The 27,901-nt window shown below is 52.0% G+C and overlaps 1 protein-coding gene across 6 annotated transcripts in view; it reads right to left on the bottom strand.

The window, feature by feature from the left end:
- The window catches only part of ABR (ABR activator of RhoGEF and GTPase), a 184,749-nt gene that overhangs the window by 8,457 nt on the left and 148,391 nt on the right, over positions 1-27,901 (bottom strand). For 3 of the 6 annotated variants that reach the window (XM_079130773.1, XM_079130775.1, XM_079130776.1), the window contains 2 exons: positions 796-855; positions 470-579 (listed from right to left, as the gene is read on the bottom strand). In XM_079130773.1, coding sequence (XP_078986899.1) covers positions 470-579; positions 796-855 — 170 coding nt within the window. Of the gene's footprint in view, positions 1-469; positions 583-795; positions 856-14,089; positions 14,654-27,901 lie in introns of those variants that run through there. The other 3 variants (XM_079130772.1, XM_079130774.1, XM_079130777.1) reach the window with 2 other exon arrangements.

Consider the following 27,901-nt stretch of genomic DNA (forward strand, 5'->3'; position numbering starts at 1 on the left):
TAGAATGTCCGGGGCCCTGAGTTCACTTCCCAGCCTGGAAAGAAAACAAAGTAGCCTACATGAAGAGGTGGGTCAGGACCTGATGAGGAGCAGCACAGAGGGCAGTGTGACCTGACGCACATGGCCCTTTCTTGAGGGCCAGCTACTCCCTGGACGCCAACCTGCTGCCGCCAAGCCCAGGGGTGGCCTAGAGTCGTCAACCTCCCCATTTAGCTTGAGAAGCAGCCAGTTTGGCATTTTTCCCATGAGATCTTCTAATGTTTCCATGCGGACTTGCTGATTCCTAAAGTATCGTGTGACCCAGAGAACACACCTCTGAGGGCCATTTTTGGCTTCCAAACTGGCCATCTGTGACTGTTGAACTGGGGGTGATTGATTAGGTGCTGGCATAGGCAGCAGGGCTGGGAGATCAGGACTGGCAGGGGCCCGAGCACTAATGCCAACACTTGGACTCCAAGGCAGCACCTACTTAGTCACCACACTGATCTTCACCCCAAAGACACCGGTCTGCTTTTTGGACGGGGTCCTCTTCAGGCTCATGTCCCGGCTGGTGAATTTCATGGAGAATTCCACTTTGATCTGCTTGGGGGATGAGTCAGGGCAGGGATTAGTCCCCCCGGGCATGAGTGTCCGAGGACTGCCCCAAAACACAGGGGTCTCCCTCCCCAGCCTGCAGCAGCCCCTCCAGGCTTCCATACACCCCAGCAGGTGGGAGTGGGGAAGGCGTGGGCAGAGGGGAGAGCCTGCTGCACTAGGGGAGGGGGCGGCAGACACCTCCTATCCCCCAGAACTCACCCCATTCATCTCGATCACATCTGTGTGCCAGTTCTTGGTTTCTACAGTTTGTGGATCCAACTGCAGAGAGAAAGAGGGGGCTATGAGTGAGGGAGTGGGACAGCTCAGAAACCAAGTCAGTACTGTCCCTGCTGGGTGGCAATTTGCTCACCAGCCAGCAATGTTTAGGAAGGCAGAGGCCTTGATGCTTGCCAGGCATGGGAGTGCATGTCTGTAATCCCAGTGACTCAGGAGGCTGAAGCAGGAGGATCAGCCTCAGCAATTTAGCATGATCCTGTCTCAAAATAAAGAAATAAAAAGATCTGCTGATGTGATGTAGTGGTACAGCACCCCTGGGTTAAATCCCCAGGAGCAAAATAAGGTGAAGTCTTAATGCTTATCTTGAAATCTTTAATCTTCAAACTTCAGGGTGGCTCTAGCCCTCTGGCCCCTCCCAGCCATGGCTGGTGAAGGACCCCCAGCCCCAGGGAGGCAAGGACCCTCTGTTAGGCACTCTGCCCATCACATCACACTGACTCCTGATCACCACACTGGGAAATGGGTATTATTAGCCCATTTCACAGATGTAGCAACTGACAGTCACAAGAGGTAAGTAACTTCCTCAGCCATTTAAGCTGGAGTCGTCAGGGGAGAGAGCTAGGCCTTGGCCCGTGCATATCAGAACACCGAATGGGTTTGAATCCCTGCTTCACCGCTTGCTATAGTGGGACCTAAGCCTCATCTGTACACGGCAGCCAGAACCTGCTGCACTGGACTGTTGTGATGAGATAACTTGGGTTAAAGGACTGGCTCCAGAACAGGCGAACTCTCTATAGGGAAGTCCCCAGACCTGAGCTGGAGATCTGGGCGGGCAGGCGGGGGAGGCAGCGGTGCCAGCAGAGGGTCACAGACATCCCTTCCTCTAATTCAGTGGTCTTCAAACTCAGTGGCTTGTGCACCCACAAAATAATTTTGAAGACCAATGTGCTCCCTAGCACATTTTTAAATCAACATCTCAACATTTCTAAGGCAAGTTCAAATTGCTGCAAAGAATGTGATTTCCAGAATAATGTAAATATTGACAGCTTAAAATAAAACCATTACATCATGCTTTAAATGTATGCAGTGGAATCAAATTACTATAATGATTAGATACCCACCACCATGTTCCACTTAAAAACACACAAACAAGCTCTTTGTTCCCTGCTCCATTTCTCCTTAAAAGATTCCTCCTAGTTTGTATTTTTTATATTTTCAAATCTTTTACTCATCACCCTATTATCATTCGCTCCCCAAATATACCTATACATTGAAATGAAAAATTTCCTGAGACCACAGGCTCTGAATACATAAAACATATTCTGGATCTGTTATTACCATGACCAGCAGTGCCCACTAATAAAAATAAACCAACACATTACAAATTTTAATGAATACAAAGCGGCCAGGTTAACACTGTGGTGGACCTGTATCTGAATGAGATAGGTAGGACACCTTTCCTGTTTCAGAGCATGGATCTGAGTATTATTTTTTGCTAGATTGTTCACATTTTTTTGTTTTTATTTTTTATTTTAAAGGATGCAAATGACAAAACATTTTGTTCACTAGACGAGGCTGAACAGGGTTTTACGACAGCAATGTTAAGCAAGTCTTTAACCTCTTTACGTGTCATTTACCTTAAATTACCTATATACCTATGATCAAACTTTTTTTTTTTTTTTTTTTTTGGTACCAGGGATTTGAGCCCAGGGGTGCTTTACCATTGAACTACATCCCCAGACCCTTATTTTTTATTTTTATTTTGAGATAGGGTCTCCCTAGGTTGCTTAGGGCCTTCCTAAGTTGCTGAGGCTGGCCTCGAATTTGTGATCCTCCTGCCTCAGCCTCCTGATTACAAGCATGTGTGTGGCTCAAACATTTTAAATGATCTCTTAGCTGATAATCAGGTCCTTGTCAGTTCAGTGGAAGGCAAAGAACTAGAAAGCTTTGTAACCAGCCATTGGTGTCTTTACTTTTCTTAACATCTACTCTGATGTTTCTAACGGTCCCTCTATTTTCACCCCGGAGGTCTGGGCCAAGTCCCCACAGGGAGCCTGAGCTTTAAGCCTTCCAGCTTCAGGGGGCAGAGTGACGACAGTGAGGTGCCCATTTCAGGTGGGAGTTGAGGTCCTGCAAACTGATTCCCTTCCAGCTCTCTTTGCCCACCCAGCCCTTGGGACATCTCTGCATACCCCAGAGATGAACGCCACAGCTCTGACAGGCCACCATCCCCATGGAAGGAAACTGGACCTGGGTTAGTCAAGTGCTTTTGTACCTTCTGTCTCCCACATAGTGGCTGGGGACAGGGGGTACCCAAGCCTCCTACAGGTTCAGGGGGCTGTACCTGGCTGGCTCGAGGCCCCACATCTGGGCCAGCTGTGGCCAGGTCCCATCATCAGCAGTCAGTTCTCCGCCCAGAGAAGGGATGAGATTGAGAACAAGAAATGGAGAAAGCAGTGTGGGGAGAAGCCCAGGCCCTACGACTGCCTCGAACACAAAGGGAGTGGGAAGCAGCCACCAGTATGGCCGCTGCCCAGGCTCTCTGGTCCAGAGGCGTGAGGTCAGGGGTCTCAGTGGGTCTCATCAGAAGCCCATCACTGGCATCACTTTCCTGAAACCTGTCTCCCCTCAACTTCTTTTGTCCCCCAAACCCTACCTGGACCTGTAGCACAGGCTGCTCCGTGCAGTTCCTGTACCCCATCCAGACTGCTGGTTCTTGGACATAGGGCCCAGGTCTGCCCCCAGCTCCATCCCTCAGCAGTGGTCAGAGCGGGCAGAGGGATCTCAGCTGACTAAGGCAGATGTGTCCTTTGGGAGACACATTCTGAAGTTATTTTGCAGTGTTTGGGGTCAAACCCGGGCTCTACCAGTGAGCTCAGCCGGGTCCCTGACCAGCCCTCTGGAAGGCAAGTCTCTCCGGTATCAGCACACACCTTAGGCCACCTTGCTGGATTCGCCCCATGCTTCAAGTGACCTGGCACTTCCTGGCAGCTGCCATAAACTGAGCCGGTGGTCCCTGCCTGAGTCCTGGATTTAGCATGTGGACACAGCCCAAGCAGGGGAAGGGCAGGATGGAGTGTTAGGCTGACCTGGGTCTTCCATTCCATTGTGTGCATCTGAGCAGGCCACTGAACCTCCTTGAACCTCAAATTCCTCGCGGGGGTATCTATGCCTATGTCTGATGTGTTTTCTGTAAGTCTGGTACTAGAACAAACCCTGGACACACAGCGCCTCAGTTCACTGTCAAAACAAACCTGTGAGGTTTAAGCTTTCACAGCTCTTCCCATTTTACAGATGAGGACACTGAGGCTTCAAGAATATAAGGAATCTGGCCAGTGCCAAATATCTAGGGAATGAGAACTGGGGTACAAGATCGGCTCTCCACAACCCACTCTCTGCTAAGGTTGCAAGATAATGTGCACTGTATCTAAGCAGGCACCTGCACCTGCAGGCAACGAAAGCAGCTGCTGTCACCTGAATTTATTCAGAAAGGCGACATGAGGCCTTCTGGCACAGGGTCTGGTGCCTGGGAGGTTGCCTCAAGCACAAGCTCCCATTTCCTCACTCCCCATCGCGTGGCTGTTTTCAGGAGAGCGTGTGAGATAGGAAAAGCAAGTCCTGATGCTAAGACCCGACTCAAACCTCCTACTTCCAGAAAGCTCTCCCAGAGGACCTCAGGCCTCTGGAATCCTGGCTCCTCTCTGCCACACGAGGAGCCTGCCTCCCCCATTTGCTGTGGTTTCACATGCCTCAGCCTGTCCGAGGCCAGCCCTGAGTAAGGTGTCCCTTTCTGGTTTGCTGTGAGTCCCCATCACTGCCATCTTCCTGTTCTCTGCTGCAGGTGTGGTCCTGGTGTCAGCCCAGGAAGGCCTGCCCAGCCCTTTAGTGTCCTGACAATGATGCTCAGACTCCCAGGAGGCCAGCAGCCTTCAGAAACCAAGTCTATTTCAGGATATCACTTAAATACAGAGAAGGGAGGTGGGGAGTGGAGAGGGACATGGCACATTTTCCAGAGAAACGATGCTGCCTGAATTGCTGTGACTATTTATAACCCCTGGGAAATGTGGACTCTGCTATTTCCTGATTAGATTAGTGCTTAGGGTGGAGAAGCCAGCCCCTGGGACATCAGTGGAGGGGAACACCTGAGTGCTCACCACCTAATCCCAATAAGTGCCATCCATGGGCTCTGGGGAGCAAATACCTGGGGGACATCAGATCACCTGAAGGAAAGAGAGAGGTGCGAAGAGTCAGGCTGGGGAGACCCACCAAACCACAGGTAAGGCATATGCAGTGGGTTCACAAAATACCTTGGAGAAAGTTAGTAGCAGCTGGAGATCACTAAGAGCAACCTGGCCACATTCTTTTTGTCTTTGCCTTTAGCCATGGTGGAATCATGGCCACGCATTCTGACCTCTTCCAAAGAGAAACAGCTGACCTTTAGGGCTGACGTATGTGAGAGCACCGGGGCCCCTGCAAAAGATCCCAGGCCTCTGCTGGAACGTTACAGGTGGCTGGGAAAGGCTGCCTCCCCTTTCTAGACCAGATTGGCCCTCAGTTTAGAACAGGAAGCACCAAAGCAGACTTGTAGCAGGGGCAAGATCTGAGATTCCAAGGACCTGAGTGTCCTCCAGAGCTGTTTCAGTAACACCACAGGGCTCCCCAGGTCAGCCCTCCCTCCCAGCCCCAGGCAAGTGACCCCATCACTTTTTCCCTCACCCTTGAGGGCTGTTCATGGCCACCTCCCAGTGCTTGGCATTTGGGAGGCACCTGGTGAGTGTGGGCCACCTTACCACTGGGGGTCCCCATTCCTGCTCCCTGGTGATGACAGAGCCATGTTCAGACCTGAGTCTGACTGCTGGGCTGCACCGTCTCTCAGGCACTCTCCCTCCCCTACATAGCTTGCCTGAGGTCTTCTGGGGATGGTTTCTGCTCCTCCCCTTCCTGCAAATCCTTACACGAGGCCCTTTAATCTTCAGTAAGAGGACTGTGATGGGAGCTAGGGATAAACAGTCATGTTCTCTGGGGGGCAGAGGGGGAGGCACTGAGCAGCCTTCAGCAAGCACCATCGGATGACAGGGACTCCTGATGACGCTATTCAGCAGAGGCCCCACCTATGAAGGCTGAGCCCCTTCCCTTAAAGCACTCACCCCCATCACTGCCACAGCACATGGGACTGGAGACCCCGAGAGTTCGACCTCCCAGCATAACCCTAACCTCCTGCCCCTCAGGCCTGCTCCCACACTTGGCTCTGCTCCCCTCTTCTCTGCCCTTGGACCCCTGAGCCTGAGGCCCGCCATCCCGGTCCTGTCCTGGAGGGAGGCAGACTCCCCTAGAAGCCTGGAGTTGGTTTTAGAAGTTAATAAAAATGAAGTGCTTTTTAACAAGGGCAGTAAATCCAGTAGACTGAAGTCGTCACCCTAAGGCAGGGCAGGAACGTTAGAAAATAACTCAAGAGGGACTTCAATAAAATCGACCGCTGATCAGGGCGCTAAATAGAAGGCAGAGCCGTCTGGATGTGTTTTTGGGATCCTTGCCACAGGCCAAGCATCAGGTCATGGAGACAGGGCCCTGATCCAGGCATCACGTCTGATGTGGGTACATTTCCTGTGGCTCCCACGCCAGGGGCCACGGTGGCGGTCCTGGGCTTTTCCCCTGCCCTCTCTAAAGCGTGGTCACATGCTTAGGGCTGGGTCCCCTTGGGACACCAAACCAGCCTGTTATTGGGACATACCAAAGGCGTGAGAGGCATGGCAGGGCGGGCAATGGGGAGAGAAAGCTGCCAAAGCCTGCCTGGCCTCCCTGGAGGAGGGCATTCAGGATTCCGGCAACGTGGCTGCTCTGAGATTCAGGGAGAGGCCATGTGGAGAGGGAGGGGCTGCCAGGGCCTCTAGCCTGGCTTCCAGCTCAGCAATTGGGTCAGAAAAGGCCAGGGTCAGGCTCAGAAAATTGTCACCTCATCTTCCCAGTGGCTGGACAACCCCTGCCATGTGGCCAAGCCAATTTTGCCTCTCTGATCTTCACCCTGCAGGGACTGTTTGGGCAGGGCTGGCTAGGCTGCCCTGAGGTTGCCCTGAAACTGAAGTCTGCCCACCTCCTCGCAGGCCAGCACCGAGGGGCTTGGCTGACTGTATTCCAAGGCAACCGGATGACGCCTTTTCCCCTCCCTTCCCCCTCTCAAGAACTTTGAAGTTCCCTGAGGCCCACATATGGAAGGGGTTTAGCAGTTCTGAATGAGGCTTTTATTGAAGCCAGGTTAGCCTCTTAGCACCCACGGCAGCCTGCCTTCCCCAATGCTCCCAATCCCATGGCTCGGTCGGCCCTCTGCGTGCCACACTGTGAGTCCCTGGGCTGGACACAGCTGACCTTGAGCAGAAGCAGACAAAACTCAAACCTAAACTGCTTCTGGAGGCCCCCAAGTTTAGGCACATCTTCCCCAGAGCCCTGAGGCTCTGCTTCCTCGGAGTTAGCCCATCAATCTCAGCCTTCCCTGCTCCGAGCAGCCTGGAGACTTTACTCCAGGGCCAGACTGCAAAACAAAAGCAAAAAAGCCCAGGGCCATACCGGTGGCACCAGGGTAGCAAGGGCAGGGATAGTGGTCACTTCGGAATAAAGGAAGGGTTCCGGACAAAGCAGCACAGAGGCAGCACTCAGCAGCCAGTCCCCACAGGGCTGGGACCACCTTAGAGGTCACAGTCCAAGGCAAGAGGCTTTCTGAGGTCCTGATAAGGAAATTTCAAGCTAGCTGCTTATGGGAAGGCCACAGGACTTGAAGACCACAATGGGCTTAGAGGCCTCTCTCTGGTCTTGCAGAAGTTTGGTAAAAATTATAAAATCCTTCTCTGAAACTGGCTTCACTCTCCCGACGCAGGCCAGGGGCACTTTCTGGGCACAGAGTCTGCTACTAGTGAAAATGGAGGAACCAGCAATTCCGCAGCCTGTGTGGCTGTGTGGATGCCTCCCTTGGGCCTCACATCTGCTCTGAGTCTCACACTCATCACATACCATCCACAGTAAGGGGCGTGCCCACTACTATGTAAAGCATGCCAGGCTGCGTACCACACACCCGAAGGCTGATGGACAGGAACCCGGCTCCTCCAGAAGTCCCCCAATCCAGGGCATGTGGCCCTGACCTCAGTTGGCCCTGTGACCACCCAGACAACTGGACAACTGAGGCACAGCCACAGGGCCAGAGCTGGCTCTGGGCTTCCTCCTAGGAGACCACCGAAGGCAAGTGGCACTGTGGGTTAGAGCCAGTGCTGAGGCCAGGCTGCCTGAGTGTGAGCGGCAGCACCTCTGCAGAGCCTCATCTGGGTCATTCTTTGAGCCTCAGCTTCCTATACATAACACGGTGTGGATAATCATAACACCCTGCAGGACACTGAGGGCTGGGAATGGTGTCTGGTACTTGGTGCACCATCACGAAACTGCACTGAAACTCCAGCAGCTTCACGCCACACTTAAAGGGCAAACTCCTCGTGGCCTGCAAGACCCTAGACAATCTGGCCACTGCCCCCTCATCCAATGCCATCCCCTCTTCTCCCCATATGGCCTCTGCCTGCCTCTGAACACACCTGACTCAGGGCTCTTCCCTCGTTGGTTCCTTTGCCCAGAATGTACCATCCTTAGATCTCTCAAGGACACATCCTTCTCACCATTTAAATCATAGTTAAAAAATGACCTCCTCAGGCTAGGCCTCCCTCCCTCTACTCTCTAATCCATTACCACTGCTACTCTCTGACTCCCTGCTTTTTTTTCTCTTTGTGGTAATGGGATTGAACCCAAGGATGCTCTAAAACTGAGTTACACCCCCTGCCCTTTTTTTTTGAGACAGGTTCTAGCAAAGTTGCCCAGGCTGGCCTTGAACTTGCAATCCTCCTGCTTCAGCCTCCCAAGTAGCTGGAATGACAGGCATGTGCTGCCACAGCTGATTTCATCACCCTATTTCATTTTCTTCGCAGCACTGTCCAGCCTCATGATCTCCATACTGACTGACTCCTGCTGACACAAGTGCCATGAGAGTACAGCTTCACCTGCCACGGCCCCTCTCTATCACTTGTGCTCAGCATGTGCTCCATCAACATTTGTGGACCAAAGGCACGTGCTGGGATGTGGGAGACGCAGACAGCAACGCCTTTCCAGGCCAGGACTCCTTCAGGACAGGGGTCAAGATGCTGCTTGTCTCTCTTCTCCTGTGTTCAGTGAATGACTTGGCCTTGGCTCAGGGGCAGCCCTGTGACCTCTCCCATCCCACATTCTCCCAGTATGTTGAGGGCTTAAGGCTTAGGAATAGGAATCCTGGGTCATGGCCAAGATCATCATATGAACTGGATTCTAAGAGATCATCCCGTTTAGCTCCCTCCCTGTACTGATGCCAGGGAACCAGAGAGGTGAAGAGATTTGCCCAAGGTCACAGAGCAAGTTAAAACAACAAACACAGGACTGGAAAAATGAAGCCTCCTGACTCCTTCCAGTCCGAGGCCTTTCCTTCTCTAGCAACCCATGGCAAACAAGCCTGAGGAAGCCGCCCAGGGCACAGCTGAGACATTCAGGCTCCTGATGGAAAGAGACACTGTAGATGTCACTGTGCTTGCCTGGGTTCATCTGAGGCACCAGCCCTGGTTGGGGTCCCTGTCCAGGATAGAAATAATTCTAGCTTCTGGCTCATGAGCAAGTTCCCGTCTAAGCAGAGCTTGAGAAATTTCTCCGGGTATCCCAGCATTTCTCCACCACAGGCCTTTCTGCAGAAGAAGCCCAAGAGAAGCTCCCATGGTCCCTTCCTCCCTCTCCAGAACTCATCCTGGGGGGTCAAGAGCAACAGACCCCACGGGAACCCAGGACCAACACCAGTTTTTCCCCCAAGCTTTAGGGAGGCAAGTCCAGGAGCAGGGGGCTGTCCCTCAAAGGTGCTAGGCAGCTGTCAAAACACAAGCACCCTTTACCTCCAGCATATGACAGGGGAAAGGAAGCCAAAGTAGCCTGCTGACCAGCCCCCAGTAATGTGCGCAGCTGGCAAGGCCACTTAGCAGAGGGCTCAATCTTTTCAGACCAGTGACCTTTCATCAACACCTGCCAACTTCCCCAAACCAGCACCTGCAGAAGTTTCTGGGTTCTTTCCAAAATGTCTGTCCTCCTAGGCCGGGGGCCTCACTGTCTCTGGATACTACTACAACTCTGGGCCTGGGCAGCTTTGGCCTTTCAGGAACCACCTTGGTTGGCAGGCTCTGCTCTCTCTGGGCTAGGGCCATCCAAAAGACAGGGCACCAAGCCCAGTAAGGCTGACTAGCCAAACTGTGGGTGGGATCCAGAGATGCTGGGGAGGGCCAGTGCCCATTCAACCTCCCCAGGTGCCAAGAAACAGTGCCCAGACAAGTTCACTTAGAGGAAGGACTCCTACCTTTGAGTCCTCTGAATGGCACACAGTTTATCCACAGGATGGCTCTGCTTCTGGGTGAGCTTGAACCTTCATCAAATTCTCAGAGTCAAAGACTCCTGCTCTGTAAGTCAAAAAGGCCTCTGGAGAGCTGACTTGGTGGAGAGAGGGGAGCACTGGGGTTGGGAGACTGCCCATGTGGACCTAGGAGCCAGATCTCCTATTCCAGGGGTGGCAGGTGTGGTAGGAAGCACAGTGGCAGTGGAACGCAGCAAGTAACACTAACCCCACTTCCCACCCACCAGTCTGGCCAAGATGCTGGCCCACACAGGGACCTGTGAGGAAGCCCGCTGGCAGTGGGCCTATGAATGGCAAAGACAGAGAGGAGGCAGGTTCTTTCCTTCTGGCAAATAAGGAGAGTGGTGGGTGGCCGAGGCCAGGACAGATTTCTATTGCAAATGTTTCATGATTTTTTTTTGATGCCCAGAGCTAGATGATGTGTAGGTGAGCCTAAGACACATCTGTATCTTGCACCCAAGCATCCATGTGTCCTCAATGTTAGGAATAGCCAGTAAATGGGTGAGTGAACCTCTGGGGAGTTGCATGTCATTTGCAAACCTGGTGCCATCAAGAATAATTGTCAAGTGGGTGCTGTGGTACATGCCTGTAATCCCAGCTACTAAGGAGGCTGAGACAGGAAGATGGCAAATTCAAAGCCAGTCTCAGCAACTTAGCAAGGCCCTAAGCAACTTAGTGAGACTCTGTCTCTAAATAAAAATATTTAAAAAGGGCTGGGGATGTGGCTCAGTGGTTAAGCACCCCTGGGTTCAATCCCTGGTACCAAAAAAAAAAAAAAAAAAAAAAAAAAAAAATCAAGTTAAATGACACTCTGTAAGGAGTTGGGAGCTGTCCTGTGATGACAATCAAGCTCACAAAGAAAGGGACTCTCTTTTATAACCACCCGAGCCTTAAAGTTCCCCAGACAATGGCCCAAAAGGGTCTCCCCTGTGCTTCCCTGGGTAATACCTCTGACCTCTCTATAACTGGGGGTCCATCATGGAACAGGTGGACTTAGCAATACCAGCCCCTCACTTCCTAAGAGAAGGTCTTTGGAAGTAGGGAATTCTCAAGCCCACGTGGCAACCACTTGAAGCAGAGGGCAAGTCACTAGAAGCTGTCCTTAATTCTCTTCCACTCCCCTGGATCCTGCCAGTTCAATTTGAGTCCCCACCTTCAGCCAGTATCTGGCCTGGTCTGGGTCAAAAGCACCTTTGCCTTGGTTGCAGGGAGACAGCAAGGGTGTTGATTTCCCCATAGACAAATGCTTCTGGCCTGGCCTCACTCTGGACCCTCTGAGCCTCTCTATGACTCCCACAAGTGACCCCATTAAAATCTTTGAATTTTACAGAATTTGGGATGGGATTCCCCCTTCAGTCCCTTCCCCTCTGAAGTTCAACCTACAAATCTACAAGCAGGCAGGATGGAAGGAAGGGCAAGGCACTGAGCCTGGTTTACTCGCATGTGATTTAAAACAAAAAGAAAAAAAAAAAAAAAAAAAAGGAAAGCAAAGTAGAAATGCAAGTTCAAAACCGAGAGTGCTGGCAGAACCCATAAACCCAAATGCCACGTGTCTCCTCTGCTGAACGCTTGCACAACAGACTAACTGCCAAGTCAGGGGCTGGAATGAGGCCTCAGCTCCAGAGTGCTCCTTGGGGACAAGAGCAGCCCTACCCTAACTCTGCCTCCCCAGGGTCCCAGGGAAGCTTGTGAGTGTCCCTGCCTCCTCTCCCCCAGCCACCAGAGGCCCCATCCTATTTCAATGGCTCAGTTTTAATATTGAGACTTTTGCACTGGAACAGATTCTTCATTCCAGCACAGGGACCCCCCAGATGAGTCACAGCCCCTCTTCCAGCCTTTAATGACACTTTGGTTAAATGGGAGCATCTACAACACTGAATCCTTAGGGTGCAGTTAATGAGTTAATGAGGCGGCTCCTCCTGCCAGGCTGGGCAGGACCTGGCACCCTTCCCCCACCCCACCTAAACTGCTGCCTAGTCCCAGCCCCCTTGTCCTGGCAGTGAGCTCACTGTAATGAAAGAAATAGGTTAGCACAGCTGGCAAAGGAGGGATGCATACAGAGGGCCCCACTGCTGCCTGCGCACCTACCAGCCCACGCAGAGCGAGGCAGACACAGGAGGATGGATGTCCCTCTATCACCGCAGTGTTCCTGACACTGACACACTTTGTCACACAGCATGTGCTAGGGGACTGAATCACCAGCTACACAGTGCGTCCCAGCACCAGAGCCACCCTGCAGTTGCACTGATGCCAACCAGCTCAGCGGCACAGCGCCTGACTGGCCCGCCACCATCTCCAGAAGTCACCATCACATAGGGAGCTGTCAGACATCACCAGAGGCAAACTTAGCTAGCGAGTTCCTGAGGTGGCTCCTCAGTTTTGCCAGCCATACATGAAAGGAGAAAAAATCTGGGCATGAGAGTTTAAAAAGCCAACCCTCCCTGCCAGGCACCTTCTCCAGGAGGCAGGTAAACTGAAGGGCTCTGTTTGGCTGGCCCTGGGTTAGGAACCTGCTGAGACAGTTTCTTGCCAACCTTGAGGTTTGGGAATGGATGATGAGCTTTGAGCTGGTGTCTGCTGGCCTCAGCAAGGGCTGGGGAGAGGAGATAGGGAGGGGAATGGCTCCATTCTGCCGGGCACAGACAGCTGCCTCAGCACAGAGGGGCTCTGGTAACAGCCAGGGCCAGCAGGGCTCTGCTAGCCTGGTCCCTAGGGAGGCTGAAGGTGACACAGGGGCCAAAGCAGGGCAGCTCAAGTTGCTGCCCTGCCCAGCACTTTACAGAACTGATATCACCTCTAAGGGGTCAAGCATGCCCCACTGGCAGATGAAACTAAACAAGAAGCCAACAGGCCCAAGAGTACTTCCTCTTGGTAGGTGCCAGGAGCCTCTCTGCTGGCTAGAAGAGCTTGTGCACAGGAGCCTCCTCTGAGCTACAGGAGGGCTTTCAAGTCTCCATCACAATCTGGCCAAGGCCGCCTTTGTCACTACCTTGAAGGATGAACACAACTCTGCAAGCCAGGACTGGCACCCTGCAATGTCTTAGGCAGTTGATTCAGTCTGCAGAGTTATCAAGCACTTACTTTGTGTTAAGCACTGGGTCTGGCTCTTCCTTGGATGCCCGATGCCAGGGCCCAAAGCCAGCCCCAAGGCAGCCTGCCCAGCTGCAGGACAGTCAGCTTCTATCTCAGACTTTAATCCCAACTCAGGTCCGGGGCTGGAGGAAAGGCCAGCAGTCTGCCCTGGCACAGTTTGGTCTGAGTTGCCTGCTGGGTCAGGAACCCCCTGGCACGCTGATTGAGTTGCCTGGTGCCTAACTGGCACCTGGCCAGCAGTCATCTGGGTGGTCCCTGAAGCAGCAGCCTATAAGACCCCAGACTCAGCACATCACTACTTCCCCAACCAGAACGCTCCCCACAACTTGCACAAAGAAACCTCAGATGGTGGATGGTATTGAGGTGCCCCTCAGCAAAGAGGCAGCCAGCAATATCACAGGAAGTGGGGTGAGGGAGATCAGGCCTGTGATGGTTGAGTGGGTCAATGAGACCCAGGAACCCCTTGCCTGATCTGTTTATATTCCTGCTAGTGTAGACTCAGAAAGCAGCCAGGCAGGGTCTACTTGCATAGGACACATTCCCCTTTTTCCCGAGACAGGGACAGTTGCAGAGAAGGCAGCTAGGATTGGGGTGGGGACAGCATCAAGTTCAAGTCACTTAGAGCAGACCCATACACATATTCCAGCCTCCCTGGTTCAGGCAGAAAAAGTGTCCCCAGCAGCACCCAGCCCCTCTAGCCCAACCCCCCTGACCCCTCTAGTCCCCCACTGGCACCTTGTGGCGGAGCAGCTTGCTGCGCACTCGGCCCCAGAGCCGGGCACCAGTATTGGGGCCCCGCTTGCTCCCGGGCTCCTCCAGGTGATCGAGGCAGCAGCGCTCCAGGGGTTCGCACACTGCCTTCAGGCTGCAGTCGGGCTGAGGCAGGACGTCGGTCATGCCGGCGGCCGGCCTGCGGGCCAGCTCCGGGAGGGGACGCGGAGAGGCGCTGGTGGCGTTGGAGCGGTGGCTGTGCGGAGCGCTCAGTCCCGGACTGTGAGTCGAGCAGCTGGCAACACGCGTTGCGGGGCTCGGCTTTCTCCTCCCTCTGCGTCCTCCCACTTTCCCTCCCCACCTCCTAGGAGACTGCAGCCCGCAGCGCACAGACCTAGCACACCGCAAGCGCCGGGCGCCTCCCCGCAGCTTTCTCACCCCTCTGCCTGCGGGTCGGGCCCGCGGAACGCCGAGTGCGTGCGCCACAGCCGGACGCAGGCAGAGCGCAGAGCGCAGAGCGCCCCCACTGCACCGAAGGAAGTGACTTAAAGGAGGCGCTGGAGCTGCCCCTCCAAAAACACCCAGCCCCCGGGCTTTAACTCTTGGCAAGCTGGCGCTGCTCCTCACCGACCCTGAGTCCCTCTTTCCAGCGCCTGCTAAATAAAGTTTGACAAGCAGCTAAACACAAGCCAGTCCCTTCCCGTCTAAATCCCTCCGTTAACTCCTTCACCACCAGGCTGCTCCAGGGGCCTGAGGTATCATGGAGTCTTGGGGCCAAGCCAGAGCGGGCTTTCAAGAGCCAGGGTTCCAGCAAGAGCTGCGTTTTGGCAATAAAGAATTACTCTTCTCCCCTACAAAGGGTTCACACTGCCTTGGAGTTCTACTTTCCCCTACCCCCAACTCCTGCCCCAAGGAACCTCATCCGTGCCACTTAGGTGACAGGCCAGACACTTAGGGGCCAGCACTCCCAATCCTTGTCTCATGGGGAATGTAAATAATAAAGAGGAAGTATGGTGGTACATAATTGTAATCTCAGTGACTCAGGAAGATCACAAGTTCAAGGCCAGGTTTGGCAACTAGCAGGACTCTCAAAAAAAAAAAAAAAAAAAAAAAAAAAAAAAAAGTTAGGGATGTAGCTCAGTGGTAGAGCGCCCCTGGGTTCAGTCCCCAGCACTAGGAAAAAAGAAAGGAATAAGAGGATCCCTAGTGTGGCAGCCCCCTGAGCTTTAGCAGTCCCAGTGGTAATCAAACCACTGTGGGCTCTCTGGAGGAACATGGGCAAAAGCCAAGGAGACTCTGGTCATAGGTGACTAGCAGGAGGCTAGTCATGCCATGGCCTTGCATACCTCACCAAAAGACTTTTGCAAAGGACACCCAATGGCAGAGGGGCAACCAGTCACATATGTATTAAGCACCTCAGGAGACAGGGAGTAAGACCTTGTTCTTGACCCTTTAGTTAGTGCATGTTCTAACTGAAGAGTGAAAAGTGAATCATTGCTTACCATGCAAGTTAGAGTATAATACTTAGAGACAAGAGAACAGCCTGAACCCCAGATGGTTACGATGGTCACAACCCAGGTGTCCAAGACATCCTGCCACTGTAGAGCTGGGCATGTGGAAGAAGCAAATCAGTATCTGCACAGTACCAACCATGAGGCAGGTCCCATGCACAGGGCTTTCAAACAGCCAATTGCATTTATGTGAACTTGGTGTTCCTGTTTCTCTTTTAGAGGTGGTGCGAACTGGGGCTCAGGAAGGTTAAGTTTTTGCCTGTGGTCATGCTAGGGAGTGTCAGTCTCCTCCGAAGCCCCTGCTGTTCACAACCACTGTCTCTGAGGGTTCTTTGGATTCAGGAAAAAGAGCTGGGTCTGGACATTGCTTGGTAACTATGGTTGGGACAAAGAGACCAGTCCTTGGCATCCAAATGTCTTTGTGTGTGGGGAGATCTCACCCAGCAACCTGGAAAGCATTCTAGTCCCTGGAATGCTTTTTTTTGGGGGAGGGGGTTCTGGAGATTAAACAAGTGAGTGACACTCCCAGACCTTTTAATTTTTTATTTTGAGACAGGTGCTTGCTAAGTTGCTGAGGGTCTCACTGAGTTTCTGAAGCTAGCTTTGAACTTGCTATTCTCCTGCCTCAGCCTCACAAATTGCTGGGATTACAGTCTGCCCCACCACACCCATCTCCTTGAAGCTTTTTTTTTTTTTTTAAAGTCTTTTTAAAAAAAAAAAAAATATATATATGTATATACATATATATATGTATTTTAGATGTTGATGGACCTTTATTTTATTCATTTATTTATATGTGGTGCTGAGGATTGAGCCCAGTGCCTCACACATGCTAGGCAAACGCTCTACCACTGAGCCACCACCCCAGCCCCTCTTTGAAGCTTTTTCAGAAAGGGGTAGCTTCATGGCAGAGTGGGCCCAGAACAAAGTGGTTATAATCAGAGCTGCGCTTTTATCAAGCTGCTGACACCATGCCAACTCTCTACACAGACTAATTCAACCTCTCCCAAACTTCATGAAGTATCCCACTTTTACATTTGAGAAAACCAAGGACATTGAGTCGATTAACTTGCCCAAGGCCACCTCTACCGCCTCACCCTGCAGGAATGCGACCTCAGTGGGGCAGGATTGGGTCCTGCCTGCCTAGTGGAGGTGGGGCCTTGGGCTCTGGGTGTCCCTGCAGGGCACCTGAGTGAGCCCCATCTCTTTCATGGCTCCACATGCCACCACCTTCTGCACAGTGCAGGTGGGGCTGGGTTGCCAAAGACGCACACAGCCTCTTTATACCTCAGCCAAAGCTGTCCAAGGCCATTTTAGCTAAAGGTGGGCTGAGCCACACCAGCTTTGCCAGTACCCCAACAGGGAGGTGATGAGACTGACCGAAGGCGAAAGGTGGGGATGCACCTGTGACCCCTAACCCGCTGAGGCCCGAGACACTCTTCCTGACCTGTCTCTCGCCTGCCTCTCCCAAGGCACTTGGGTGCCACCTCTGAAGAGTCTTTCTCTAGTCTCATGAGGGACAAGGTAGGTGCCTTCAGCCCGACTGCTGCCAAACCTATTTCCTCCAGGAAGACTTTGCTCATTCCTTCAGTTCTGTATCTTCACCCCATTCATTTAATTCAAGAGGCAGGAACTGAGGACCTGGCGGAGTGCCTGACCCTGGGGTAGGGGCTGAAAGAATCAGAGATGAGTCAAAGCTAGCATTTGACAAAAGCTAGCATTTGACAAAGTTGCCAGCCTGACAAAGGGGAAGAGATGTGACCAAACTCTCAACAGGAGGCACAAAGGTTTTTATGTATTCATTACCTATCAGTTGTGCACCTACTATGTGTCACACCCAGAAAGTTAAGAGAAAGAAGAGGACATTTCTAGTCAGAGGGAATTGGGGACAGCTTTGTGGAGGAGATGGGGCTGGAGTGGGGTTCTCTGAGACAGGGGAAATGAATGCCCAGCTTCTCTCTGCACTCTTTCAGCAAATGTGCAGTGGTTGGTTGTATAACTGCATATTCTTTTCTTTTTTCTTTTTTCCTCTCCAGCGCTGGGGATTGAACCCAGGGCCTTGTGCTTGTGAGGCAAGCACTCTACCAACTGAGCTATGTCCCCAGCCCTGGTTGCATAACTGGTTGGGAAGATGCCATTATAACTGCTCACCACGTTCACCTGCTGTAGGTATCGTCGGCACTTTGCACTGGCTGGTTGACTTCAGAACTAGACCCTCACTGGCTGAAGTTCTCTTCCCTCTAGCTGGGTCACATGCCACAGGGTACAGTCTGGGGAAATGGTGTGCTGCTCCCCAGTGCTGGGTGTGTGGGAGAAGGGGGCGAGCAGGATGAATGCTGTTTCCAAAGCCCTTCACTCGTCTGTCTTAGAAACCCAGGCTCAACACTCGTCTGGGTAAAGCAAGCTCTGATTGGATGAACGATGGCCAACTGGTCTCCATGGTGACAAAAGTGCCTTAGCAGATGGGTAGCTGAGTTGGGAGGCTCTTCCCTGGAGTTGCTCATCTTTCCCTTTCTCCCTATGGACCCGGACCTTCCTTTGGGGACGGCACAGATTTGCCTTCTCTTCCCCAAGCCTGACTCATTCCTTTCTGGAACCAGTGGCCTAGGACTAGGGTGGAGGAAGAGTTGGGTAAGACAAGTGTCCCCAACAAGTTCCTCAAAAGCGGCAGTCTGAATTCTAGTCTCTGCTGCCCATCACAGACCCTTCACCGTCTCTGCTGGATAGGATAAGCTCAGGTTATTCTGACCACCCAGGAAGTGACCATATCCCCTCCGGCCTGTGTCCATCCCTTCCATCCAGCCACAGCTGGCAGAATCTGCCTCTGAGGACATGCAAGGGCCCCTGGTCTGAATAAACAGAGCCTGGGCGGTAAGGCCCCCACAAACAGATGTCGCTGCCTTTGGAATTAAAAACATTCCTGGTAGACTGTCCCATCCTCCCTTATCCCCTCCCCAGGCTCTCTGCCAGAGGAATGAGGGGCTGTCTCTAGGGAGAAGTGGGTAGGACCCTAGGTTATATGCAGGGAGGGGAACCAGTCACCCAGCACAGCTGTGATTGAAGTAAAATCAGGTTAAAGTGATCAGCAGAGGAATCACTGAGGGGGAAAAAGGCCAACAGGAAATAATATGTAGCCTGAGACATGTGGGTGGGAGAGGTAGGGACTGCCACAGTGCTGCTTTGGTGACAGCTGGGGGTGGGTACAGCTTCTAGGTAAATCCTCCAGCCTGTGAACATGAGGAGGAAGATTCTTCTTCAGAACCTTGGGATATGGCTGCTACTTCTCTGGAGTGACCTCCTTTTTTTTTTTCCTTGAATGATTTTCATCTTCTCCCTAATCAAGACTAGAACCCTGATTCCTTATCCCTGTTCTTCAGTTCAAATGATTAAGCTAGGAAAGGGGGTCTCTGAGCAGCAACCTAGACCTAGGCCACAGCTCTCTCCCATGGGAACTGCTCAGGAGCAAGATGGGGAAGGGGCCATACTGAAAGTCTCAGGTGCAAGAGCTGGGCTTCCCAGAGAAGCCTGGCATTGGGCTGATAATGAGGATCAGGAGAGATGTGGTGTGGCTGCCAAGAACACTCCTCTCAGCCCAGAAGAGCATGGCATGGGATGGGCCCAAAGGAACAGAGCTGAGAGGCATGATGCCTGTGGAAGGTGAGGTGGGCCAAGGCTGTGTGTTACAGGAAGGACGCCAGGGAGTGGTTCCTGCCCAAGGACAGACACAGGAGTCTAGGCTGTGTGAGAACCAGGCAGGGCGGTACACAGGAGCCCAGAGACACCATGGTCCGTGGTGAGTCCTTGGGAGCTGAGCGGAGGACAGCATGTCACGGGGGAAACTGTGGGGAAACAGGGATGGGCTCACACTCCCAATATGAATGGCTCTGTAGTCTCCACGTTCCTGTGTACTCTCAGCAAGTTCTGTACGTACCCTAACCAAACCCATAGGTCGGAGCAGAGGGAAACCGAGACCTGTTCGTTTGTCTATCTATCCATCTGATAGGTTCTGAATATCTGCCATGTCCAAGGCCTGTGCGAGGTCCAGGGATGGGAACCCCTTGCTCAATGTCACCAAGCAGCCAATGGCAGAGTTGTAGTTCCACTCACTTATTCATTCATTGGTCACCAAGTAGATCCCCACCACATGCTGGGTCGGGGGGCCTTGGCACAGCTCACAGTCTAATTCAGTCAAATCTACCTCTGCACCCCCATCACTAACCTTTTCCTCCAAGGAGATCATTGGACAGTAATCAGGGCTCTTTCGGGCAGTCAATGTCCAAGGTCCCAAAGCTCCCCTGGGGTCTGGTCCTTGCCTGCTAAACAGCTGTGCATGAGTTTGCAGCAGTCTGAGCTCTGGAACTCCAACTCTGTCAATAAGTGGCTATTGGCTGGGCATGGTGGCACATGCTATAATTCTAGCAGCTTGGGAGGCTGAGGCAGGAGGATCGCAAGTTCAAAGCCAGCCTCAGCAAATTAGCGAGACCCTCTCTCTAAATAAAATATAAAAAAAGTGTTGGAGATGTAACTCAGTGATTAGCGCCCTTGGGTTCAATCCCAGTTATACACACACACACACACACACACACACAAGTGGCTACAGACAGACACCCAGGGTGGGGCTGGAGAACAGGCTTCAGGTTTAAGATGTGCACAGCGTAAGGAAAGGAGGGAGCCAGCATGGACAGTTACTTGCTCCCCAGCCCACGCCAAGCCTGCTCAAGGTGACCTGCCATCATTCCATCTTCCAGGGGCTTGTGCTGCTTCCCACGCAGCCACCTCAGGCTGGTGCCCCCCTGCCAAAGCATGGTGGCCCTAGGTGGAAAGAAGAAGCTGAAGCAGCCCAAGAGCTTGTGTGCTGAGGAAGGACTGTCCTGATGGCACACCCCTGGCAATCCCCAGTCTTTCTCACGGCACATTTGGTCACGGAAAAGGGTGGAAAATCTACTTGATCCTTTGGGAACATCTTGCTTCTCTAGAACTAAACCCACCCAGGGAGAGAATAGGCATGAGACATTCCTCCCCCAGTCTCCATCTACTGCTTTTGGACTCCAGGACACAAGTCACAGCCGGGAGCATGCTCAAACCTCCTTGGCCACTTGCCTGCTACCCCTCACAGGAAGGAGGAGGTATGGCCAGGGTCTCCCAGCACAATCAGTGGGCAGGGCACCCCAGGCGCTATGCTCTGGATACATGGGTCTCCCAGGCCACACGTGACAGAGGGGTTGAGTCTGAAAGTGGGTCATAGGGCAGGCCTGAGGAGCCTCGCTGCTCCCTTCTCCCCATGCATTGAGCAGCTCCCTTCCACTCACAGGAGCATAAAGGGACCAGAAGAAAGCCCTGCGCAGCTCAGGAACCCGGGCCCAGCACTGCCTGGTGACCATGGACTCTTTCTCTGGGTTTTAGTTTTCACACTTGTCAAATCAGAAGCTTGGGTTAAATTGTATTCAATGAATTTCTTTTTTTATTTTGGCTGAGCTCTACCCTTTTTGTTCAAATAAAATCTTATGCCAAATCTCTTTTACCTCCCCAAACAGAAGCTGAAGCAGAAAGTAAGAGGCCCTGGCTGAAGCAAGGATGTGGGACCTACTGTTCCCAACTCCTCTGTCCTATAACTGTCGCCTTAAGAGCACCTCTTGGCATTCCCAGGCTCTGCAGACAGAACCTGAAGCCCTGGATTCTCCTTTCCAGAGTTTCTGACTCAGACCTGAAGTTCTGCGGGTGGATCACCAGTGCCAGTGCTTCTCGTGGGAACTGATGCTTCTCTTGACCACAGCCCCTGGCCCTTGCTCTCCCGCAGGGTGTGGGGGTGTGGAGGCAGGGAAGATTAGGGGCTTTTTAAGGAGACTTCGGGTCAGAGTCCTAGATCCGGAAATCATTTATCTCCACTTCTTTCCCCACTTTGGGAAAAGTGTGGGCTTCTGCAGTGCTGATGTCGGTTCCCCTCTGTGGCCTCTCAATGGCATAACACTTATCTCATCTAGTCAGTCAGGCTGGTGTTTTATGGGTCAAATTGGTTCTCAAGTCACTCTGGGGTCTGCCCTGAAGTCAGTGCAGCTCAGTCCTTGCCTCTGAGGGTGTAAGCAGGCTGTGCTGGACCCCGTACCAGCATCCACAGGTAGCTCAGCCCTAACTAAGTGCATTCCTGGTCATTCTTCTGCTAAGTGCTTTAGAAAAAGAATCAAAAGTGGGATCGCCCTAGGGACTAGTTTTGGGGATTTCCAGGAAGAGGAGGCAACCTCTGTAGGGAAGTGACCTACTTACCAAGCGCCATGACTACCTTTGTTTTTACCTCCACAGGCTCATCTGAAGGCCACCCAGGCTTCAGAGGACTTGCATTGGGAGGGCACCTGAAACCAGCCAGCTGGCATAAAACCTAGGTCTTCTGTCAGGGAGTCCCCACCCTACAGCTGAGAATACCCACCTTGGGGTTTGGTGAAAGGCTGCAGTTTGGTGAGAGGCTGGTTATTCCCAGGGCCTGAAATAATCAGTTTGCAAGGTACTCTCTGGATTGGATTCTCAGCTTGTCACACATCCCTCAGAGGTGGGCCTGCGGGGGTGGGCACCAAGCCTGCCTGCCAAGGTGGCATTCCCAAGTGGGGAGGAGGGAAGGAGATCTGAGCCTCCATCTGCTTCCTATGAATGTTTCCCGTCTCCAGAATTCACTGGCAGAGCCTAGGCTCCCCAAATCAGGAACACCTGGGCAACAGAGGCGGTTGCGCTGGGATTCACATTAGGCATTTAGAACAGCATTTGGAGAGCCAGGGTCCTGCCCCTGGCTTTCTTTCGCAGAAGATAAGCCTCCTGCTGCCACTTTCCAAGTATCGCCAAGGCTTCCAGACCTGCCTTGAAGAATGACAGTAGGTAGGGCACTGGGCTGGGAAAAAAAAATGGATCCACATCAGCTGGGGTGGGTGGGCCCCCACACGACAATAGCTCCAGTCCCCCAGGCCCTGGGAGTAGTGGTGTCTGATGCAAGGAGTCGAATTGGGCCTGGTACTGTCTCCCTGTCCCCATGTGCCTCCAGGACTGGCAAGGTGGTGGTGATGGCGGCAAAGGGAAGCACCCACCAGGGCTGGCTCTGAGAACAGCAGGCACCAGGGATACAAAACACCAACTAGAGGGAGACACAGTCCCTGCCATACATATCTGGCCCACGCTGCGGGTAGAGAAGGAGTCCATCTTCCAGGGGAGAGGCTATGTTCCAGAGCAGGGAGCTGCCTGGGGTTGTGAGGTATGGCAAGATGGGGGGCTTGGGGGACTAGGGTGGTGGAATGAAAGAGAATGACCCACCAGTCAAGATTTTTTCACAGCAGCCTACTCTGCCCTCCACTCCAGTCAAAACAAGGCACCTCCCAGGAACATGGGCCCAGCTGTGGCCAGTGTGACCCAGAAATAAAGGCCTACAGGATAAATGGGACAAGGTGTCAGGAATCCACTTTAATGGTCCTGTCATCTGTCCAGGGAGAGTTCCTGGTCATTTAGGACATGCCAGAGCCCTGGCTACCAGGCAATAGAGCTGACCATCATGACCCTCAGGGGCCAGGAGGGAATTGCAGTCGGGAGCCCTTGACTTCTGCCCTAGCAGGCTCCTGACCCATGTTCTCCCAGAGCTCCCTCCAGCTCGGCAGAGTAATTAAAACCAGAAGCTGGCTGACAAAGGACCCTTGTTCCAGGGCTCCTCACTCCCGCTGCACTCTGGGCCTGACCCCGCCAAACCCAGTAGAGAGATGTTGGGAGGACAAGCCCAGAGCTGCTCTGCCCTGGGCATGGCAGGCAGTGAGGGCCCCAGACTTGACCTCCCCAGCCACTCTGAGGTCAGTCCAGCAAAGCTGGGTCTGACTCTATCAGTATAAGAAAAAGGATAGTCAGCTAGTCATAGGCCCAAACACAGGGGTCACACACAGGTGACAGCCTCAGGAGGGGGTCACTTGACAAGCTGTAACCAGACTGTCTGAAGGAAGGTGGGGGACAGGGGACCTGAACCTGCCAGCTTAGGGCAAAGGGCCCTCATCATTAAACAAGTACTGACTCTGTGCCAGGACGCATGGCAAGGGGTTCAGGACTCTCACTATAACCCATTTTAGAGATGAGGAAATTAAGGCTCAGAGAGGTAATGTAACTCAACCTGTTATCCCAACTAATGAATAGAGTAAGCAAAACTTGAAGCCCCTGCTCTGTCTATCCTCAATGCTGGCTGAATGATCAAAATTCTCTCATGGTTTCTTTACTAGATGGTGAGGTCCCATCCATTCTTTGGAGTCACAGCACTGTGCCTATCATTTAAAGGGCTCCCAATAAACCCTAAGTGAAATGAATAAATCAGTGAAAAGCCTGGCTATGCATGTCACAGCTCTAACCATTTCTTTCAGGTACATTCTATTCTTTAAGACTCAGAATAATGTGGTGGTAGCCAGGGCACAGTGGCGCGTGCCTGTAATCCCAGTGGCTCAGGAGAATCAGGAGAATGAGACTGGAACGTCTTGAGTTCAAAGCCAACCTCAGCAACTTAGTGAGACCCTAAGCAACTCAGCAAGACCCTGACTCTAAATAAAAATATAAAAAAGGGCTGGGGAAGTGGCTCAGTGGTTCAGTGCCCCTGGGTTCAATCCCTGGTACCAAAAAAAAAGAAAAAAGGAAAAAAAAAAAAAAAAAAAAAGAATATTGTGGTGGTGAATATTTGATAATTATCCCATTTAATAGATGAAGAAATGGAGGTTCCAAGAGCTCAAGAGACACTGACCTTCAGTTTGGATTGCTCTTCCCACAGCATCGGGATCACTGTACTTCCACATGCAATACATCTAAACCATTGAACAAGAAGAGGAATGGACAAGAGGCCCCAGGAAAGAAGGGTCAAGGAGCCAGGGATGCCTTCCTGGGGTAGAGAAGGTCAGAGGATGCTCAACATTACAAGGTTCCCAGTGATCAGCTGTGCCTTGGGGTCACGGGGCATTACAAGGTTCCCAGTGATCAGTTGTACCTTGGAGTCCCGGGGCCCTGCTGTCTTATTATAGCCAGGGGTGATACAAGGTGTGTGACCCTAGGCAGAGACCTGGGTCTAGAGAGGAGGCTACAAAATCTTCATCCCAGAAACTAGACTTCTTTTTTTTTTCCTTACCTAAAACTATGACAGACTAAGATGTTATTATTTAATAATAATGTTATGAAGAACGAAGGAGTTATTATTTAATGGGTATAAAATTTCCAGTGAGGAAGATAAAAAAGGTGTGGAGAGGGATATTGGTGAACATACTTAATACCTCTAAAAATTATTAAAATGGTCAATTTTATGTCATATATATTTTACCACAATTAAAAAAAGAAAAGAATAAAAAGTTAGAGGGTCTAGATATGGTCAGATTTGCCAATCTGGACTCTGAAGACATCCCCAGTCCTGGAGGCCAGGGGCGTGGCCTTCATGACCTCCTCCCAAGTATCGTTTATAATAGCTCCAATTTCTCACAAGCTTCCAAGTAGCCTGGTCAAGAATGTTAAAGAAACCCTCCCTGGCCTGCCTATTCCCTCTAGACACAGGCTCCAAGCTCTGAGAGGGAAGAGAACAGATGGGCATCTCATTAGCATGAACTTAGCAACGAGGGGTGAGGGTGAGTTACTACCCAGGATAGGACAGTAGCATGTCCATCTCGGCCTGGAATGCTGTCCCTTCCCACTCTGGGGTCTTGAGCACTCTTGTGCCCAAGAAGGGCTGTCTGTGCAGGCTATGGGAAAAGTGTAGCTGCCTCCCACACAGCAGAGCAGAGTGATGGGGGGGCAGTCCCAAGGCTTGTGGCTGAGATGGGGAATGGGAGGGTGTGGGGAGGTAGACAAGGCACAAAGGGGCTCCCTCTGGCCTAGCCAGCTAAAAAGGGTTGGACCCTGGGAATATGCTAATCAGTCAGCAGGCTGGTCCCAGTTGGGGATAGCACATCTGGAGCCTGGAGCAGCTTGGTTGGAAATAGACTAGGATAAACATATAGGAGTCCCCTGGGAGCAGGAAAATAAAGCAGGCAGTGGGGGTTGGGGAAGTCCTGGATGAGTTGTAACCCTGATGGCTGGGCTGGGGGTGGGGCAGCAAGGAGGAGGTGAACAGTGGGGCAACCTGGACTGAGAATCCACAGGTAATGACCCCTCAGGTCTGGAAAGAAAGGAAGATCTCCAGACCAAGCTGCTGAGGACTTTCACTAAATCTGCAGTGACAAAGGACAGACCCCTGAGAGTTGCAGGTTGACACCCAAATCTGTTTCTATCCCATCTAGGATCATTTCCAAGCATGACCAGCTTTGGGTGTATGTGTGTGTGGTGGGGGATATCCCTGAATTTGGAGCTCTTGCTCAACCACTAATGAGCTGTATGATCAGCCATGTCACTCACCCATTCTTGTCTTGGGTTCCTTCTCTCCAAAAGACAGGACTGGATTCCTTCTGGTCTCAAACCTTTCAGATCCTCTTCTTTAATTCATTCCTTCACCTTCCCTTCTATTTGCAAAACTCACAACCTCCCCGCTTAGAGCCAGCTGGGCTCTTAAGTTTCCTGGGCTGCTCCCTGCACATTCCTGTCCCCCCACCCCTTCTACTGTTCCAGAGCCGGCCCACCTTGCTAGAGAACAGAGACTAAAGACAGCAGTCATTGTGCAGGCTGTTTTATAAAATGATTGACAAAGTATATAAAGCACTTTTGACAAAAGATACATGTAAAGACTATATCCAGCCCCAGAAAGAAGGGGGTTTATGATAATATTCCACAAAAGTAGAATAAAATATACACTGTGATTAAAGCTATATAAAAATGTATATATCCAAGGAAGGTAAAAGGGACAAAATAAAATGGGTGTTCCAGAGAAGTTGGAGTGGGATGGTTTGTGACTACGTTTCAAGTTGCTTTACTATGATTGCAATTTTCTTTATGATATAAACCTGCCTTTAGACTCAAAAGACTGTTTTCTGCAATCCCTTTTGCCCCACCTCTTCCTCGAAGCCTCCCTACCTCCAGCCCACGATGACCTTTTCGTCTTTGAATTCCTTCAGGTGCACCAGGCAGAAATGTCCCCGTCCAGAGGGGACAGTAATCCAGGCAAAGGCAGAGTTTGCTCTCCTTATGCAATAAAACAGAATCCTGGGGCAGAACATCCTGGCTTGTTGTCCAGGTCACTAGCCTTGTCAGGGCTTTTAAAGGAGGTTAGGAATTTCTTTGTCCTTCTTTCTTTTTTTTTTAATAATTTTTTTTTTTAGTTTTTATTTTTATTCAGTTATTTATATGTGGTGCTGAAAATTAAACCCATTGCCTCATATGTGAGGCAAGCACTCTACCACTGAGCCACAACCTCAGCCTTCTTCTTTCCTTCCTCCCTCCTCGCCCTGTCTTTCTTTTTCTTTGAGACAGGATCTCACTATGTTGCCCAGGCTGGTCTCAAACTGGTAGTCTCAAGAGATCCTCCAGCCTCTGGCTCCCCAGTAGTTGGGATGACAGGTGTGTGCCAGTGCACCCAGCACTGAATTTCTTGATGAAGGTCTGAGGCAAGAGGACATGGCACAGAGGAGAGAGCATGGCCTTCACTGCATACTATAAGCAGAGATGCTTTGGCCAAGATTCTTAACCTAGGCCTTGGTGTCCTCATCTGTGAAACGGGGAAGACAGAATGGTCATTTTCCTTGCAGAGCTATTGCAAAGATCACATGAGACAACATTTGGAAACAGGCTTTCAAGAGCACAAATGCCAGACACACATGTTGGTGATTAGAACTGCCATTTATCTGTCACTAAATGCTGCCGGCCCCTGCCTCCCACTCTAGATTCCATGACCCACTGCCACATCAAGCAAAGTCTGAGAGGGCCACTCATCACAGGAGCAAATTCCTGGAGCTCAGACTGGGCTGAGTGGGAGGGGGCCTAGGAAGAAGGGCAGCAGCAGAAGCGGGCCTCTTCTCCCTGCCTTCCTGCAGTATGCCTGAGGACCTGGCCCCACTCAGCCCCATCCTCAACACCTGCCACAGGGGAGCAGGCTTGTGCTCAGGGCTCATGCCAGTTCCTTCTTGGGCCAGAGGCAGGAAAAAGAGGTGGGATGAGCTGCGGGAACAGGTCATTCTGTGGCTCTGTGGGGCTTAGTCACGTGGGAACAGCTTGGTGTAGATTGTCCATCTAGCCCAGCATCCTCACTGGCTCTGAGGGCATTCACAGGGCTAGACTTTATGGGCTGTGGCACACCCCCGGGGAGGTACCCTCTCCCCAATACCTAGGGGGCTGGTGAGATGGCTCTGTGGCTGGGGCCCGAGGGCTGTGTTGGGGGTTGGGAGGAGCTGAGCACAAAAGGACTTCAAAGTCCTATGGC

Source organism: Sciurus vulgaris (genome assembly GCF_902686455.1).
Source record: "Sciurus vulgaris genome assembly, chromosome: 3".
NCBI lineage: Eukaryota > Metazoa > Chordata > Mammalia > Rodentia > Sciuridae > Sciurus > Sciurus vulgaris.